At 55.4% G+C, this 15566-nt stretch overlaps 7 protein-coding genes across 7 annotated transcripts in view; 6 read left to right on the top strand and 1 right to left on the bottom strand.

The window, feature by feature from the left end:
- Positions 1–2022: 2022 nt before the first annotated feature.
- On the top strand, positions 2023–3489 carry CC84DRAFT_1213627 (uncharacterized protein; the record flags this gene model as incomplete). Its single annotated transcript, XM_018182552.1, has 1 exon — positions 2023–3489. The coding sequence occupies one exon, from the start codon at positions 2023–2025 to the stop codon at positions 3487–3489; it is 1467 nt and encodes a 488-aa protein (XP_018040649.1).
- A 564-nt stretch (positions 3490–4053) lies between these two features.
- On the top strand, positions 4054–4575 carry CC84DRAFT_1213626 (uncharacterized protein; the record flags this gene model as incomplete). The annotated part of the gene is made up of 1 exon (XM_018182551.1): positions 4054–4575. The coding sequence occupies one exon, from the start codon at positions 4054–4056 to the stop codon at positions 4573–4575; it is 522 nt and encodes a 173-aa protein (XP_018040648.1).
- Positions 4576–5350: 775 nt separating this feature from the next.
- Positions 5351–6912, bottom strand: CC84DRAFT_1256145 (putative Hydroxysteroid dehydrogenase-like protein 2). Its single transcript, XM_018184599.1, has 2 exons — positions 6628–6912; positions 5351–6575 (listed from the first exon to the last, which is right to left on the bottom strand). Exons 1-2 carry the CDS (start codon positions 6722–6724, stop codon positions 5743–5745), a joined length of 930 nt encoding a protein of 309 aa, XP_018040647.1. The 5' UTR covers positions 6725–6912; the 3' UTR covers positions 5351–5742.
- Positions 6913–6980: 68 nt separating this feature from the next.
- On the top strand, positions 6981–8536 carry CC84DRAFT_1112430 (glutathione S-transferase kappa 1). Its single transcript, XM_018175319.1, has 5 exons — positions 6981–7310; positions 7360–7438; positions 7582–7622; positions 7679–8117; positions 8236–8536. The coding sequence occupies exons 1-5, from the start codon at positions 7274–7276 to the stop codon at positions 8312–8314; spliced, it is 675 nt and encodes a 224-aa protein (XP_018040646.1). The 5' UTR covers positions 6981–7273; the 3' UTR covers positions 8315–8536.
- Positions 8537–10474: 1938 nt separating this feature from the next.
- On the top strand, positions 10475–11965 carry CC84DRAFT_1213623 (uncharacterized protein; the record flags this gene model as incomplete). Its single annotated transcript, XM_018182550.1, has 3 exons — positions 10475–10492; positions 10541–11719; positions 11768–11965. The coding sequence occupies 3 exons, from the start codon at positions 10475–10477 to the stop codon at positions 11963–11965; spliced, it is 1395 nt and encodes a 464-aa protein (XP_018040645.1).
- Positions 11966–12549: 584 nt separating this feature from the next.
- On the top strand, positions 12550–13678 carry CC84DRAFT_1184366 (5',5'''-P-1,P-4-tetraphosphate phosphorylase 2; the record flags this gene model as incomplete). The annotated part of the gene is made up of 3 exons (XM_018180745.1): positions 12550–12684; positions 12736–13180; positions 13230–13678. The coding sequence occupies 3 exons, from the start codon at positions 12550–12552 to the stop codon at positions 13676–13678; spliced, it is 1029 nt and encodes a 342-aa protein (XP_018040644.1).
- Positions 13679–14450: 772 nt separating this feature from the next.
- The window catches only part of CC84DRAFT_1084192 (ABC1-domain-containing protein), a gene marked incomplete at both ends in the record, with an annotated part of 3649 nt that continues 2533 nt past the window's right edge, over positions 14451–15566 (top strand). Inside the window, one exon of the mRNA XM_018174042.1 lies at positions 14451–15264. Coding sequence (XP_018040643.1) covers positions 14451–15264 — 814 coding nt within the window. The remainder of the gene's footprint in view (positions 15265–15566) is intronic.

Genomic DNA, 15566 nt, shown 5'->3' with positions numbered 1-15566 from the left:
GATGGCAGAGCTATAGACGGTAGGTCTATAGATGGTAGACCCACAGACGGTAGGCCTATGGATGGCAGACTTATCGGTGGAATCCCCACGGATGGCAGAGTTATGGACGGTAGACCCACAGTCGGTAGATCCACGGACGGCGGAGCCACGGAGGGCTGGCTTATAGACGGTAGACCCACAGACGGCAGGGCTATGGATGGCAGAGCTATGGACGGTAGACCCACAGACGGCAGGCCTATCGATGGCAGACTTATCGGTGGAATCCCCACGGATGGCAGAGCTATAGACGGTAGATCTATAGATGGTAGACCCACAGACGGCAGGCCTATCAATGGCAGACTTATAGGTGGAATCCCCACGGACGGCAGACCCACGGATGGTAGATCCACGGACGGAAGCTGCAGTGAAGGAAGGCCTACAGACGGAAGTTGCAGTGTAGGAAGGCCTACGGACGGAAACTGAACGTTTACTATCGGTGTAGTAGGCAGTACCACTCCCGGGGTGCTCAAAGTTGGTAGTTGAACATTGATCAAAGGTATACTAGGTAAAGCCAGGCTTGGGATTGCCAAGGATGGGAGCTGTATAGAAGGAAGCTGCACATTGATGGTTGGCTGGACATTGATGTTAGAATCAGAGTTGATGGACGGCCGGACATTGACTGATGGCTCGAGGTTGATCGACGGAGCGGTGGGGTTAATAGACGGCAGCTGCAACGAGACGTCAACGTTTACCAACGGTGTAGTCGGCAAAGCAAGGCTTGGGAGTCCCAGGGGCGGAACCTGCAGCGACGGTAGCCCTGCATTAATTGTTGGTAACCCCACAGATGGCAGTACGAGTGACGGAGCTCCGATATCGATCAATGGGATGGATAAAAGACCTAGGCTAGGTAGCCCAAGAGACGGTAGCTGCAATGAAAGATCAACGTTGATCAATGGTGTAGTGGGCAGAGGCAAGTTGGGCAATTGTAGACTGGGAAGTCCCAAATTGTTCCTGGTCGTTACTGGTAGGTTGTTTGATGCGGCTGTCGGTACGGGGACGTTAACCAGGTCCGAGAGTAGTCCCCCAACGATGTTCGGCACGGTTTGCCCAGGAGCACTCGACTGTAGCGAAGACAACGCCAAAGACTGTGGCAACGAGATAGCAGGAGGCACGGCTGATGGAGCGGACAGTGAAAGAGGAAGTGGTGATGAAAGAGCTCCGAGTCCAATCGCAGATAAAACACCCCCTAACAAATCTCCACCAGCGCTACTGACAGGTGGTCTCGCTACTGACGTTGGCAAAGTTTGTGGCGCAAGAACTGGTGTCGACAGAAGTGGAGGCACAACAGGGCTCGCACCGAGTCCCAAGACGCTAAGGACACCTGGGATGAGTCCTTGGCTCGTGGGTATCGGTGCTGGAACGTTCAAGCTCGACGGGATCGTTGTGAAGGGTTTGATACCCAGCAGGGATATCATCTGATCACGTGGAAAGTAGATGCCCAGGTCATATGAAAGATACGAAAGCATCTGTTCCAACTGATTCTCTTGTGGCCCAGAGAGACTTGTGGGCGAGGGCGTAATGAGAGGTGCGTTGACAGTCGCAGAAGCGAGGCCTGGTACCCCAAGTAAGCTTCCCAGAACATTGCCTATCGCCGGTAAGAGTGCTTGACCGTTAACAGACACAGGTGTTGACGCGGCAGGTAGCGGACTCTGCTGTGCCAGGAGGCTGCCTGCAAGATTATCCAGCGCAGATTCAAAAGCAGCTGGCAGCGGTGAAACACTAGCAGGAAAAGATACCGCCGGGAGACTAGAAGGCAGACCAAGTGAAGGCAAATTCGGAATCGAGACGGGTTGAGCCACCAGACTTTGGAGCGCAGATCCCAAGCCAGGTAGCAATGGCGACACAACGTTTGCACCCGGTACTGATGACGCAGCATTTGGAAGAGCTGATGGTGCGTTCGGAGATACGACAGGGACCACTGCTGAGAGTTGCGGAACGTTGAGGGAGGATGAAACAACGAACAAGCTTCCCACCGCGGACAAGATGTTTCCAAGGGGATTCTGGCCCGCTGTAGGGACGGATGAAGGTGCTGGGAGGATGGCAGATGGATTCGAAACCGAAGCATCTGGACGAATCGCTGACAGGCCTAACGAAGGAACATTGGGGACAGCTAATAAACTGCCCAAACCCCCTACAACGCCCGAGACGATATTTCCAAGCGGGTCCGTCCCCGCAGTAGCTCCAGGAACAGCCGGACCTGCAGCTGACGGCGTGATCACTGGTACGATGGGTGTTGTTGACGGCACACCGATCCCTGGCACTGATGGCACCGCAAGTATACTCCCGAGGCCCCCTGCTATGCCCGATAGAAGTCCACCCAGCGGGTTCTGCGGGCTGCTGAATCCCGGAAGAGGAGGTAAAATAACGGAAGATAGCGGAGGCACCACAGCCAATGACACTGAAGACAAAGCGGGTGAAATCAATGGAGACACTGCGACTGAGGGCAATGTGATTGACGGCAACGCGATTGACGGGATCGTAACCGAAGGTACCGATATGCCCGGAAGACTGACCGAGAGGCTCAACGATGGTGAGGGCACTGCAAGGACGCTGCCCAGGCCGCCTGCTAATCCTGACAAGAGGCCACCAAGCGGATTCTGCACGCCACCCGTTGCAGGAACGGATGATGCTCCAGCCGAAGGCGAGTTCAGGGCAGGTACTGAGAGACTCGGCAACGAAAGTGTGGGTATCGCCACGGTAGGGATCGAGACGCTCGGGTTTTGGACTCCCGCGATCGAAGAAATGGGTATCGAGATTGCAGGTAAAGCGACGCTGAGGACTGGAATGACGGGGAGCGAGAGGGCTGGTATCGAGATCCCAGGGAGTGAGACGCCGGGAACAGAAAGACTAGGGGTTGGAAGCGAAGGAGAAAGAACCGGCAGTCCAGGGGCCGAAAAAGCAGACGCTGGAACTGAGATCCCTGGGATGGAAGGAGCAGGTGCCGAGATTGCAGGCAGAGAGGGGACAGGTAGCGAAGGAGCAGGTATTGAGATTGCAGGAATTGAAAGAGATACTCCGGGGACTGATAGAGTAGGTACCGCAATAGACACTGCGGGAATAGAAAGGGCCGGCAATGATATGCTAGGTAGCGCGACACTCGGAGCTGAGATAACGGGGAGTGAGGGAGCTGGGATTGATAGCCCAGGTAGCGAGAGGTCTGGCAGCGAAGGCGCAGGTATCGATACTCCCGGTACCGATATAGACACTGCGGGGGTTGAGAGAGCAGGTACTGCGACTGATACCGCGGGGGCAGAAAGAGCAGGCAGCGAAACACTTGGTAGCACCAGGCTAGGTATCGAGATAACAGGCAGTGATATGACTGGAACGCCCACTGAAATGCCCGAGGATAGTGAGGGTGCCGGAATGATACCGCCTCCACCTGCAGCGAAGCTCGATACAGTCACACCACCCCCTGTTAGGAACGATGCGACGCCGCCAAGAGGATTTTGAATGCTGCTCGCCGCTGCAAGCGAGGGAACCAAGGGACCATTCACCGAAGGTGTCGACACGGCTAATATGCCGCTCAAAGCTCCGGCTACACCAGAAAGTAGGCCGCCCACGGGAGTGAGAGGATTTTGAATGCTGATGGCCGGAACGGAAAGTGCGGGAATGCTTGCTGAAGGTGTTGGGACGGCTAATATAGTGCTCAAAGCTCCGGCTACACCAGAAAGTAGGCTGCCCACGGGAGTGAGAGGATTTTGAATACTGATAGCGGGAATGGAGAGCGCGGCAATGCTCGCTGAAGGTGTTGGCAAGGCCAATACGCTACTCAAGCCTCCAGCGACACCAGAAAGGAGGCCACCGGCAGCGTTGAGAGGGTTTTGAACGCTGCTTACGCTTGGTGCCGAGGGTGGACTCGCTGAGAGTGTCGAGGGCGCGGGCAAGCCAGACAAGCCGCCAAGGACATTGGATATGACGCCTCCAACAAGTGTAAGAGGACTCTGCGCGGCGACAGAACTAGGAAGATTTTGGACGCTTTGGCTTGCTCCAACGATTCCGGATACAACGCCAACAATGGGAGTGAGAGGATTCAGTACACTGCCCACGCTAGGCGTTGGTACGGCCAGTATACTGTTCAGCCCAAGACCGAGACCGCCGAGTAATCCCCCAAGCCCATTCTGGACACTGCTAGCCTGCAATATCGGCGATGGGAGCAGTGGAGTAGCTGAAGAGGGGAGTAATGCAGGGGCCGACGAGGGCAGGATCAATGGTATGGAGGATACTGCAAGCGTCGAAAGTCTGATTGACGAGATCTGCGAGTTGAGTGAGTTCAGGACATTTGATACCGCAACAGAAACGCTAGGGAGCGCAGCTACCCCCGACACGCTAGGAAGAGCCACACTTGGGTTTGGGGACGATGGAATATTCGAAACGGCCGACAGGAGACTTCCACCGTTTATGACTGGAGCCGCAGACAGAGGACTACTAGCAGCTGCCCCTGTTGATTGCCTTATTCCAGGCGAAGAGCTCGGCAGCAAGCCCAGGATAGCCGATGGCCCGACAGAGAGACTGGCTTCAATGCTGAAGCTAACGTGAATGGGTGACACAGAGGAAACAGAAGCTGCTATAGCAGACGAAGCCCGAGAGGTAGGGTTGGAGATTGCGGATGCAGCTATCGCTGTGCGCAACGAGCTGGGTAGTAAAGTGCTAACCACACCGACGGGTACTAGGGCGATGAGGCCGTTGGTTATGCCCAGTGTGGCTCCGAGTGTCGTGCCCAAGCCGCCTACTAAATCTCCTACTATCCCCGTCACTCCCTTCAGTAGACAGGAGTTTGTAGTTTTGTCGTATGTAGCGCCAACGCAGTAAGGATTACCGACGCATGTATCAACACACACAGTCAGGCTGGGTGTGACACTGACACCGAGGGCTGTCTGGAGGATGTTCGTGTTGCATACGACTTGATAGATCCGACCCTGGTCGACAATAGTGGAACCGTTCGTATACGTTGCGCCATTGCCGTCAGTGCAAGTCAAGGCGGTAGGTTGACCGGTGAGACCACCAACAAGTCCTCCCAGGAGTCCTTGTGGTCGCGCAAGGGCACCATTAAAGAAGAATATCCAGATGAAGATGTGACTGAGGCAAGTATTCCAAGCTCGTTGCTTGGATCGCATATGATATTTGAACATGATGCGGAGGAGGGGCTACCGCACCCTGTAGCAATAAAAATAGCAAAAACGAGTGCTGCGAAACGAATGCGCCTGATTCAAATGACTGCAAAAGTGACGTGAGCGACTGGCGCTGGAAAGAGTGTATGCGAAATCGCAATAAAGACTGTGAAAGGAAGTTTCACATTTGGTGGACAACTAGACTGGATAATACGAATCCCGTTCCATTTTACTAAACACGCGTCGACGCGACGGAGAAGTGGACGTGATGGAATGTGTGAAGGAGGGCTGATGGCGAGAATGCAGCAGGAGTTGCCGATCAAGTCGAGACCTCAGCGTCTGCATATCAGACTAGGACTGCGAGTGACCAAAGAATGCAGAATAGCACCTGTGCACATTCAAATCTCTTCATCTTAATAGCTCGACATCGATATTCCTCTCCTCTAACTTACATGAATCAAAACGATAAACATCGCCCGCGATCGCGGCGGAGTTCTTCGCGATCGATGTCGTTACGTCCCTGCAAGGGGAGATGCGACACACAGCGGGAGCGTCCGCGGGAGTGGCCATGTGCAGGGTCCCTGCGCTTAGATCCCTACAACTTTTCACGCAACTTGGTACTGTCCATCCTCTTTCCCTCATCCATTTGCTCATTGACCGTGAGGTCGGGAAGTAATTTCGGCATAATTCGGCGCGGCTTTGACCCAACCACAAGATTGTACTTCTCGAAATCGACAGCGCCCTTCTTTCTCAGAAAGTCTTCGTCGAGCTCCAGACAGCCATTGACCTCTGCTGCAGGTGAGTTTAGCATGGCGAGGATAGCATCCGAATATATCGTCGGCTTGCGCAGCTCGTGTGCAGCGTCCTTCTCGGCCATCTTCGTCGCCGCACTCTGGATGGCTGCTGCAGGCCAAATACTTGTGATGGCCATGTCTTGCTTGCCTTCTCTTTCCCAGTCCATAGCTAGACCCTTGGTGAGCACACTCATGCCTACTTTGCCCATCGCATACGCTGTCTTTCCGCGAAAAAAACGCGAGTATATGGGCGGGCTCACGACAATGATGCGACCCTTCCACCCGTTCTTTTTGAAGTGTGGTAGGGAGGCTTGCACAGTGCCGTACAGCCCCTCCACGTTTACTCGCTGCATGAGCTGAAAACGCTTCATCGGCGTGTTCTCGACACTTGCCCACCAGATGGCACCCGAGTTGTATACCAGCACATCAAGACGCCCGTACTTCTTGGTTGTTTCATCAAGCAGTTTCTGGACGCTGGTATAGTCGCGGGTGTCTACGGCGATAGCTGTCGCTTCGCCCCCAGCTTCGCGAATTTCGCGCTCGACTGTGCTGATCGTGGATTGTGGCGAGTTGGGGTCAGGAGGGAAAGGCGTCACAGTCGAGACATCCGACGTGCTCTTCGCTGCAACGACGACTGCGAGTGGGTCAGCCAGTTCTCGAACGATTGTAGGCCACGTGGTACTCACCAACGTATCCGTTCCTTGCCAGATCAACAGCTACCTGCCTCCCTATGCCTCGAGAAGCACCCACTACGAGTGCCACCTTCTTTTCGGAATTCGCCATGATTAACGCGCGGCAATTGTTCCTACAAGTAGTTTATTGTTACCGTGCTCTGAGGAATGTCGCCGACGGAGCGATCGCAAATTCCGCTAAGTGCAATCGTTCCTTTCGAGTCGTTGTAGCATGCTGCCCTTTCTATGCTCTGCTCCTCGGCCCCCGCGGAGGCATGCGCATCACTGCGCGATGAGATGTTGCATGATTACTGATGGCGCGGAGGAGCGACTCTAGCTAGCTTTCACAACCGAGGCTGCCAAGCCTACCCCAACCATTGAACGTCAACCCCCGCACCATCGATTGAGTCCTATCACACCTGTATCGTGGAACAGAGGCATTGTCATCGGCACCTCCAGAAGCTCTAGCATACATTGTTCGGCGCTATACATCGCAGCCCTTCTGCTAGACGACCTCGGCAAATGCATGCGAGCGTCACATGACAAACGTTTGACCATACACGGCACAGTCCGTGAGTGATGCCATAGAATCCGAGTTCTACAAAATCGTGCCCCGGGTTTACTCATCCTCGTCTCTCTGTCCCCCGAAGAAGGCGTGACCATGTCTGGCGGCAAAATCACGGCGTATCTTGACTGCGGTAGCTTCTTCCCATCTCTACACGTGCCTTCCCGTCCTAATTGCATCAGTGTCACCCTTCTCATACTTCGCTCTCAAACATCTCGAGAGACACAGATCAGTCCTCGAATCTCACAATGTGGAAATAGAGTACGTGCTTCAATCCTTCCAAGGTCGCCGCTCAGCTCCCAGCCCACTTGCACCTGCAAACGCATGCGCGACGCCCTGCTGCGACTTCCCGCAGACGGACCATTTCCCCCACCCCCCTCTGTATCGAAACCTGACATGAGCAGCATAGTGCCCGTCTTCCTTGGCGGTATCATGGAAGGTAGTGGTACGTATCTCCTCCCGAGCGAGGCAAGACCTGGCTGTCCTAAGCAAGGTTGCTAGGCAACAAACCACCATGGACTCTCAAGGCCAAAGCCTTATACTCAGGTCCCGACGCTGCACGCGCTAAGCGCTATTTCGGGGTCCCCAAGATGCAGACGCCTTCGTTCTTTCCTATCCTCTCCCTCCTACCCCAGCGTGCCCTGGTGTACATCAAAGCTACGTACCCTGAGCTCTTCGTGCAGACATTCGTGGATTTGTTCAGTGCGATGTGGGAAGAGGGACAGGATGTTAGCAAGCCAGATCTCCTTTCGGTGGCATTGTCGAAGAGATTTGAAGAGGTGCAGATTCGGGAGATATTGGGCAAGGCAACCGCACCCGAGAACAAGCAAGTGTTGAACGCGAACACGAAGGAAGCTCTCGATCAAGGCGCATTCGGATGTCCGTGGTTCTGGGTTTGCAACTCGAAAGGGGAGGAGGAGCCGTTCTTTGGAAGTGACAGGTACGTCTGCCTCTTTTCTGTGGGGTCCTACATGTTTCGAGTATGGTTCCCGGTGGCGAGTCGGGTCGTATGCGAACTATGCAAAGGAATCTTTGAGGGGCCAAGCTGACCCTGGCAGGTTCCCCTTCATGTGGCAGCATCTGGACTTGCCGTGGAAAGATGTTGAGCTGCTGCCGCCTCCGCAAGCAAAGATCTGAGCCGGGTATGCCAATACGCACCCCACAAGCAGCGACAAGCGTGGAGGTTGACTTGGCGTGAGACGCAGCCAAGACACAGAATCGATACTGCTTCTGCATGTATCTTCTCATTGACACAACCAATGGACGAGTTTAGCTTAGCCCTCTCCTCAGACAGTCATTCGACTCGAACCCTTTCCCGAGTGTCCATTCTTGAGATGTTCGACCTTTAGCTTCCCCAATGCTCATTGCAACTTGACAATACGCAACCTTTCCTGTTTCATCTCGCCCTCGTTCACGTTCATGGCGGTTGGTGACACCATTGGCTAACCGCCACCAGCGCTTTGACCGTCCCACCGGCACGGGCTCTTGCATTCCCCAGACACCTGCCAAACAACTGCAAGGAGGTTTCTCCCTGTCAAACTTCATTCTCAGCAGATAGGACACGGGACTTCGAGCCGCGGAGTGACTTCGGTTCGCAACGACACCGACATCCTGGGACGATGTGGGAGCGAGGTCCCAAGTATGCCAAGCGTGTCTTGAAGATGAACGTCGTTCCAACCCTTAGATGTTCCAGGTGAGCTAACATCTTCGAAGTAGCAGTCTCAGCATATACGATGCGCTTTAAGTCTGTTACATTACTCGAGACAGATAGAGTCTTTGGGGAAATTGTAAAACGTAATGAAGGACCAACGTCGTACGCGCGCACGTACAACGCCTTCCACAGACATGCAATAGCCTCCACAAACACATGTTGTACATATGCCCCCTCATCCTAGCGAAGATCACCTCTCCCACAATTGCTTCGTCCGTGGCGATTCGTTACAGATGACTGCTCACCTGCTACAGCGCCGTTGCCCGCGCCTTGCAAGGATTGTCGCTGGTTTGCCATGCGCGTACCCGTTCGCTTATGCACGTCGGCCAAACAAGACGACGCAGGTACCTGGGGCCAGCTCAGGCAGCATCAGAAGAGCAATCACGATTCGGCACAGGCTTTGCTGCTCGACTTTGATAGGCCGTCGAGGGGGGCGGTAACGCTGGAGATCTTCCGCAGGGCTGGGCATACAGCAAGCCTGCGGCGGGCCTGCCACGTCGAAGTATGCGCGCTCATCATCGCAGTGATGTCAGTCAGGAGCCGGGGGCTTAGCCTGTACGGGGCGTGGGAAAGGACCGGCACGATCATGCCTTGTCCGTGTAGATCTGTACAGCTCTCGGGTCGGTTCGAAGAAATGGTCAGAGCGGAACCGAAGTTGTCGGTCACGGCGGCTTAGGTATTGTACCCGTCGCCGCACCTCCAAAGACATGGGGTATACGGACATGGAGCCGCAACGTGGACGGCTGGTTCGGTAGTATAGATAGAAAGCCCCTTCGCTCTAGTAGAACCTACTTTGCTCATGTGATTGTCAGCATTTGCAGCTTCGGCTCCATTTCTACTTTCCTTAATGCTAGTTTGTTCGCGTATCTCCCGTAAGTCTCCTTCACCCAGACTGGTTCCACGAGGCGGAGTTTCTGACTTGCCCTAGTGTGTTTGTGCTGTCCTTTACGATCTTAGCTCAATCTTTGCGATGCCCTGCGTGCCAGCAGCCCTCGTGGCGTACATGTGAGTAGCTTGGTTATGTCTTGACAAATGAGCCGGCGAATGGTGTCCGTGAGGACAAGCTTAGTGTGGCATTGCTGGTCTAGTGTATGAGAACCCGCGCATGCCTGGCCCTGAGCCTCATCCATGGACCATTCACAACCATTGCAAGGTCCGAGAAAACCCGCTCGCTGAGGCGGTCAGAGATTCTACCACTTGCAAGGCAGGCTTTTTCTCTTACCGCATGGTCGCGTGGGATAGTCCTCCTTCACCTGAGAGCCTAAGACCCCGGCGTGACCCGTGAATGGTCGCTTCTGCCGCGACGACCTATTGTACGGCTTCATTCCCGATTCACGGAGCGGCCGTGACGCCCACTTTGCTATCTCTTCCTTGCCACGTCTGAGCAGCACGCAGAACGTGACCTTACTGACACATGTTGTTCTTATAGGCCGCGCAACCTTTTCATGACACAAGCCCTGTACCAAGAGCGAGCTCGTCAAGACGTTGCGATTCAAGCACAACCATACTCTCTCGTCCCTGCGCCGTCCCTCCGCCAGCTCCACCAACGACACTCGCCCCAGCAAGCAAGTTTGGGAAGATACGCCATGGAAGAAGCTAGCTTGGTAAGAGCAACCCTACTTCGCGCTCACACAGAAGCTAATCAGCCAAAGCACCAGCAGCAGCAGCGCAAGCCTACGGTCGGCGCGCAGACCCGGGTCTGGCACACAAACGGTCTGCCGCGGGACCTTGATATACTCCCCTCCACATCTGCGACTGGTGGATACGCTTTAGGCACATCGACCTCTGGCGCAATGTCCCATTTCTCAATAGGTGCGGCCAACGCTCGCGCATACAACCACAACCAGGGCGTACACATGGCGCCACCTATGATCATGCCGGAACTAGACTATGAGGGCAGTTTGAGCCATCAGTTCGACTACGCGGGCACACTGGTGGGACAATCGACTGGCGTAAAGAACGAAACCGGGTACACGGATGGTCCACTGTGGCCCTTGCCCATGCGACAGACTGCTCTGCTGCAGCCAGTCGGCACGGCAGATGGCTCCGATGTCGACACCGGTACAGCCTCCTTGTCTCCAAGAAGCACCTATTTCAGCGAGCCCTCGGAGCAGGGCACGGCATACTCACCGGTTCCGGGATGCGAAGAAGCGAGCAGCCGTGGTCCTTGGACTGAGCAATCGTCTGTATCGCCCACTCAAATCAAGCAATCACCGTCACATTCTAACTTTTCTGGCTTCCGTGAGCAGCTCACGTACGCGGCTGGTGGAGGACTGGGACGTGGTATGCCAGGATCACGCTCGACCCCGGTCGATGCCGCGCCATCCGTAGGGCAGCACTACCATGCTGGGTTTGCTCCACAAGTGGACCAGTTCAGTCTCCCTTGGATACCCATGGTGAACCAGACCGGTGGCATGAGTGCACTTGCCTGGCAGCCTTCCATGTACTCGCAGATACAGCCCAACACGCAATCACCGTACTACCGTACAGGCTTTGCCAACTCTGTTCAGCAGAACGCCCCCAGCCCCGGAGCGAACGCAAGTGGAGCAATTGTCCAGAGCCGTGAGCCGTCTCGCGAAGTGCATCGCAATGCGCCCGGGCTAGAGGCACACGGACTTCCTCGTACACCAGACGAACAAGCGCAGCGGGACGTCGAGAACCGTATCCTCGTCCAGGGTAAAGCAGCCGGTTTGACCTACAAGGAGATTCGTGCTAGGATCATTGGGCGATTTGGCGGCGAGATTGCCGAGTCAACTCTGAGGGGTCGGCACCGGGCCATGACCAAGCAAAAGAAAGACCGCGTCCGCAAGCCCACGTGGATGCCGAAGGATGTAAGTCGATTCTGTCTTTGTTCAATATCGCGTACTGACCTAGTCCAGCTTCGGCTCTTGAATGAGATCGTACAGCAGCAGTTTGACAGTATCGACGACGGTCATCGGGCCATGGACACGACCGCTCGTCTCAATAAGGTGTCATGGAAGAAGGTCGGAGAGTACATCTCCGAGCGCGGCGGATCGTACCACTTCGGCAACTCTACTTGCAAGAAGAAGTGGTTGGAGATCAACCAGCGCGATTGAGTCAGCAGGCGCGCAGTCGAGTGTAGATGCCTCCGGACGACATCCTGCCGTTACTCTCCTTGCCTTCGGAGATTCGAAGTTCGCTTTGAGGTCCATATTCATTCACTGCTCTCCTTGGCGTAGGAGATTCGGGGTTTCCTTGGGTTTTCGGAGGATTTCAACGGCCACTTGTAATATACTGCCCTATTGCTTGTCTGGAAGTCGAGGTGCCTTCTACTGGCGTTGGGTTGATATCAAGGGGACGCCATCACATTGGCAAGCTGCAAGGCCGGCGTTATCGTCCTTGGATTCAAGCGTCTTGCTGTTTCTAGATTCCAAGTTGCATATGCATCCATGGCGTTCAAGAAATCGATGTCCTTGTTTCGTTTGAAACTACGATGAGTGCTGAGAGGATGTGATTAGCTTGCTCTCCATGCTGTGATGAGACGGAACGATGACTATCGGGGAAGTGAAGGCGATGATTAGGAGGTTGCGGACGGGGGTATGGTCGGTCGGAGGTTTGATGTGCAGTCCGTGCTTAACCCAGAAGGTCGCAGTGGGGCAGCTCCCCCACCACCAACGTGCCATTGCGCGCGACGTTGCCCATGAATAAAATGCTAGGTCTCTCCGAAGCTCTGCCGCAGCTGGTAGAATCCAAATTCACGTCAGCAAGAGCGTCGCAGGCGCTGCTCTTTTCTCCGACCGAGCTCTGCATCATCCGCACTGCGGCTGGGATTCCCGCAAGTACCACGTCGGCGGTGTCTCTTTCTACAAGGCTAACGAAGTGTCAGTTCCAACTGCGATACTGTCCTTCCCTCGCGAGGAAGCCGGAGCCGCGCAAGGATCCGACGCCCAAGAGGAAGATTGATCCCTTCGAAAACCCGCCCGCCGAGCTGTTCATCGCCAACGTACCTACCACGAATCCAAGCCACTTCCTTGTCCTCAACAAGTTTCCTGTTATAAAAAGTCATTTCATACTTGCGACCAAACCAAACAAGCAGCAGACTCACGCGCTTGAGGAGGACGATCTCAAGGCAGCATATGCCTGCCTAAAAGCATGGCAAACCAGGGACAACCGCTGCCGCCTGTTCGCCTTCTTCAATTCAGGCGACCATAGCGGAGCTAGCCAGCCGCACCGCCATCTGCAGTTCCTCCCTGTGGACAGCATGCATGAGGGCGAGCAATCTGCGGGATGGGATGTGCTCCTGGATTCTATCTTGACAAACGGAACGGAAGGTATGGCTCCTGCAGACTGGGCTCTTGAATGTGATTGACATGATCATAGATGCTTCTACCAGCGTTGTCCAGCATCCAAAGCTTCCCTTTTCACACTTCGCGTGCAGGTTTACTTCTGAGCCGTCTGGCACACAGCTTCTTAGCACGTACAACCGCCTGTACCGGGAGGCAAAGCAAGCGATCGACGGCTACATTTCAGCACATCCCGGCCATCTCAGCCTACACGAGTCCGCCCATGGTGATCTCCCCATCAGCTACAATCTGGCTATGAGCACGCAGGGCATGGCGATTGTTCCCAGGCGGAACGAGGGCCACATGATGCGACGCGATGACGGAACTGACATTGGATTCGTACAACTCAATGGGACGGTACTCGGAGGCACGCTCATGGTCAAGTTCCCAGAAGAGTGGGACACGCTTCGACAACAGCCGGAAAAACTTGATGCTATTCTTGAAGCTATTGGCATACCCAGAACTACCGAAACGACTAAGCTGTGAACGCGGCTGAACGCTAATGAAAATTAGTGATACTAAGCTAAGATTGTATTATGAGAGAAGGAAATCTGACCGCTAGTATTTGCCGCCCTCGTCGCAATGTTCTGGAACACCTCTGTCGTATGCGCCCACATCTTCTCCTCTGCGCATTCGGCGCGCATCTCGGCCGCCCCCTTAGATTCCGACTGAGCCTCGCCGCTTTCCTTCTAGCTCACCGAGCACGGCGAAAGCAGAGCATACATGGGCTTGAGCCACGGGTTGCGGCTGCCGGACGTTTCGACGATACCTGGCTATTCGTGGACGAAGGAAGTGTTAGGCCATTGCTTCGACAGATGCTCCGTGGCAAAGTTCCCAAGCGCGCCTCCGTACGTTGCGCAGTTCCTGAGCGAGAAGCTGTGCTTGAACGAAGGGTCGGAGAATCGATGTCGTTGTTCTTCCCGAGCACAGAATCGTATACGGAGACAACGCGCCATAACGTCGCCTTGGGATCCTCATCCGTTGTCGCGGCATCGAGCAGAGGACTAAGCTGTGCATGAAGCGAGGTCTTGCGCAATAGTGAAGAGCAAAGCTGTGGTCTAGACCCTCCTCGGTCTCGTTCCTGTCCTTGAGTGTCATGTAGCCGATGGTTATGAACAGCAGGTTCACCTTGTTCTCCTTGTCTTTGATTTCCCTGCCCGCCTCGTCCACCTTGCGCAGCAGACTCACATGATGGCGTCGAGTTGAAGTGTACGTGATTAGTGAGGACTCATCCACAGAAGGCAGCCCAGCAAAATGCATGTCAACCCGCGTCTCCAATGCCTCCCAACCCTCGGGCGCGGAGGTCCGCAGGCTAACGGTCAACCCCGCCCCATGCAGGGTCCAACGCTGTGGAATTTGGCGAGCCCCTCCACCGTCGTCGCCGCCGCAGAGCCGCACCTCAGCAAATTCCCACCAGCGTCGAATCCAGCCCCCTGCATCCAGCATGATACGCGCACCCTCGCCCTCGCCAGGCCCCGCCTTCCTCCCCGCGGGCAACGCGCCGCCGACGCCCCCGCACGCCGACCCCCTCGACGACATTTACGGCTCGTCCCCGGACGCATCCCCCACCCTCGCTGCCCAGCGCGACGACGAGATGCTCTCGGACCTGCCGTCGCGCCAGCGCAACCTCGACACGGACGCGTACCGCGAGGGGCTCTCGGCCGCAAAGGGCAAATTCGTGCAGGAGGGCTTCGACGAGGGGTTCTCGCTAGGCGCGGAGATCGGGCTGCTTGTGGGCCGCGTGCTGGGTGTCTTGCAGGGCGTTACTGCTGCGCTCAGAGGACACGACGAGGGGAGATGGGAGGAGGCGCAAGCTCTACTGGAGCGCGCGAGGGGCGAGTTGGCGATTGAGAGTGTGTTGGGGAGGGAGTGGGTTGATGAGGAGGGGGTGTTCACGTGGGACGTTGAGGGGCATGTCGAGGGAGAGGGGGAGGTCACGTTCCAGGAAGTCGCGAGATGTCACCCTGTTGTTAAGCAGTGGTTGGGCACTCTGGAGGACCTGGCGAGGAGGTGGAGGGTGGATTTGGAGGCTGTGGAAAAGGCGAGGGGCGATGGCACGGAGGTGGAAGAGAGTTGAAGCTGGTTCTGGTCTACTGCACGAACCACGACACCGGACAGAGTCGCTGCCAGCTCATGCGACAGATGGCCGAGTCGAGCCGCGGCTTCTCTGCGCAACAAAAAGACCGTCAAGTGACCTCTGCCGGAGCACGGCGCTATCAGAGAGACCTCGACGCTTGCACGGGGAGACAGCTCACACTCTTCCTCTGGAACGCATGCGCAGAAGAAGAAGAAGAAGAAGAAGAAGAAGAAGAAGAAGAAGAAGAAGAAGAAGAAGAAGAAGAAGAAGAAGAAGAAGAAGAAGAAGAAGAAGAAG

This window comes from Paraphaeosphaeria sporulosa (assembly GCF_001642045.1).
Source record: "Paraphaeosphaeria sporulosa strain AP3s5-JAC2a unplaced genomic scaffold CC84scaffold_2, whole genome shotgun sequence".
NCBI lineage: Eukaryota > Fungi > Ascomycota > Dothideomycetes > Pleosporales > Didymosphaeriaceae > Paraphaeosphaeria > Paraphaeosphaeria sporulosa.
This window is presented reverse-complemented; position numbering and strand designations above follow the sequence as displayed.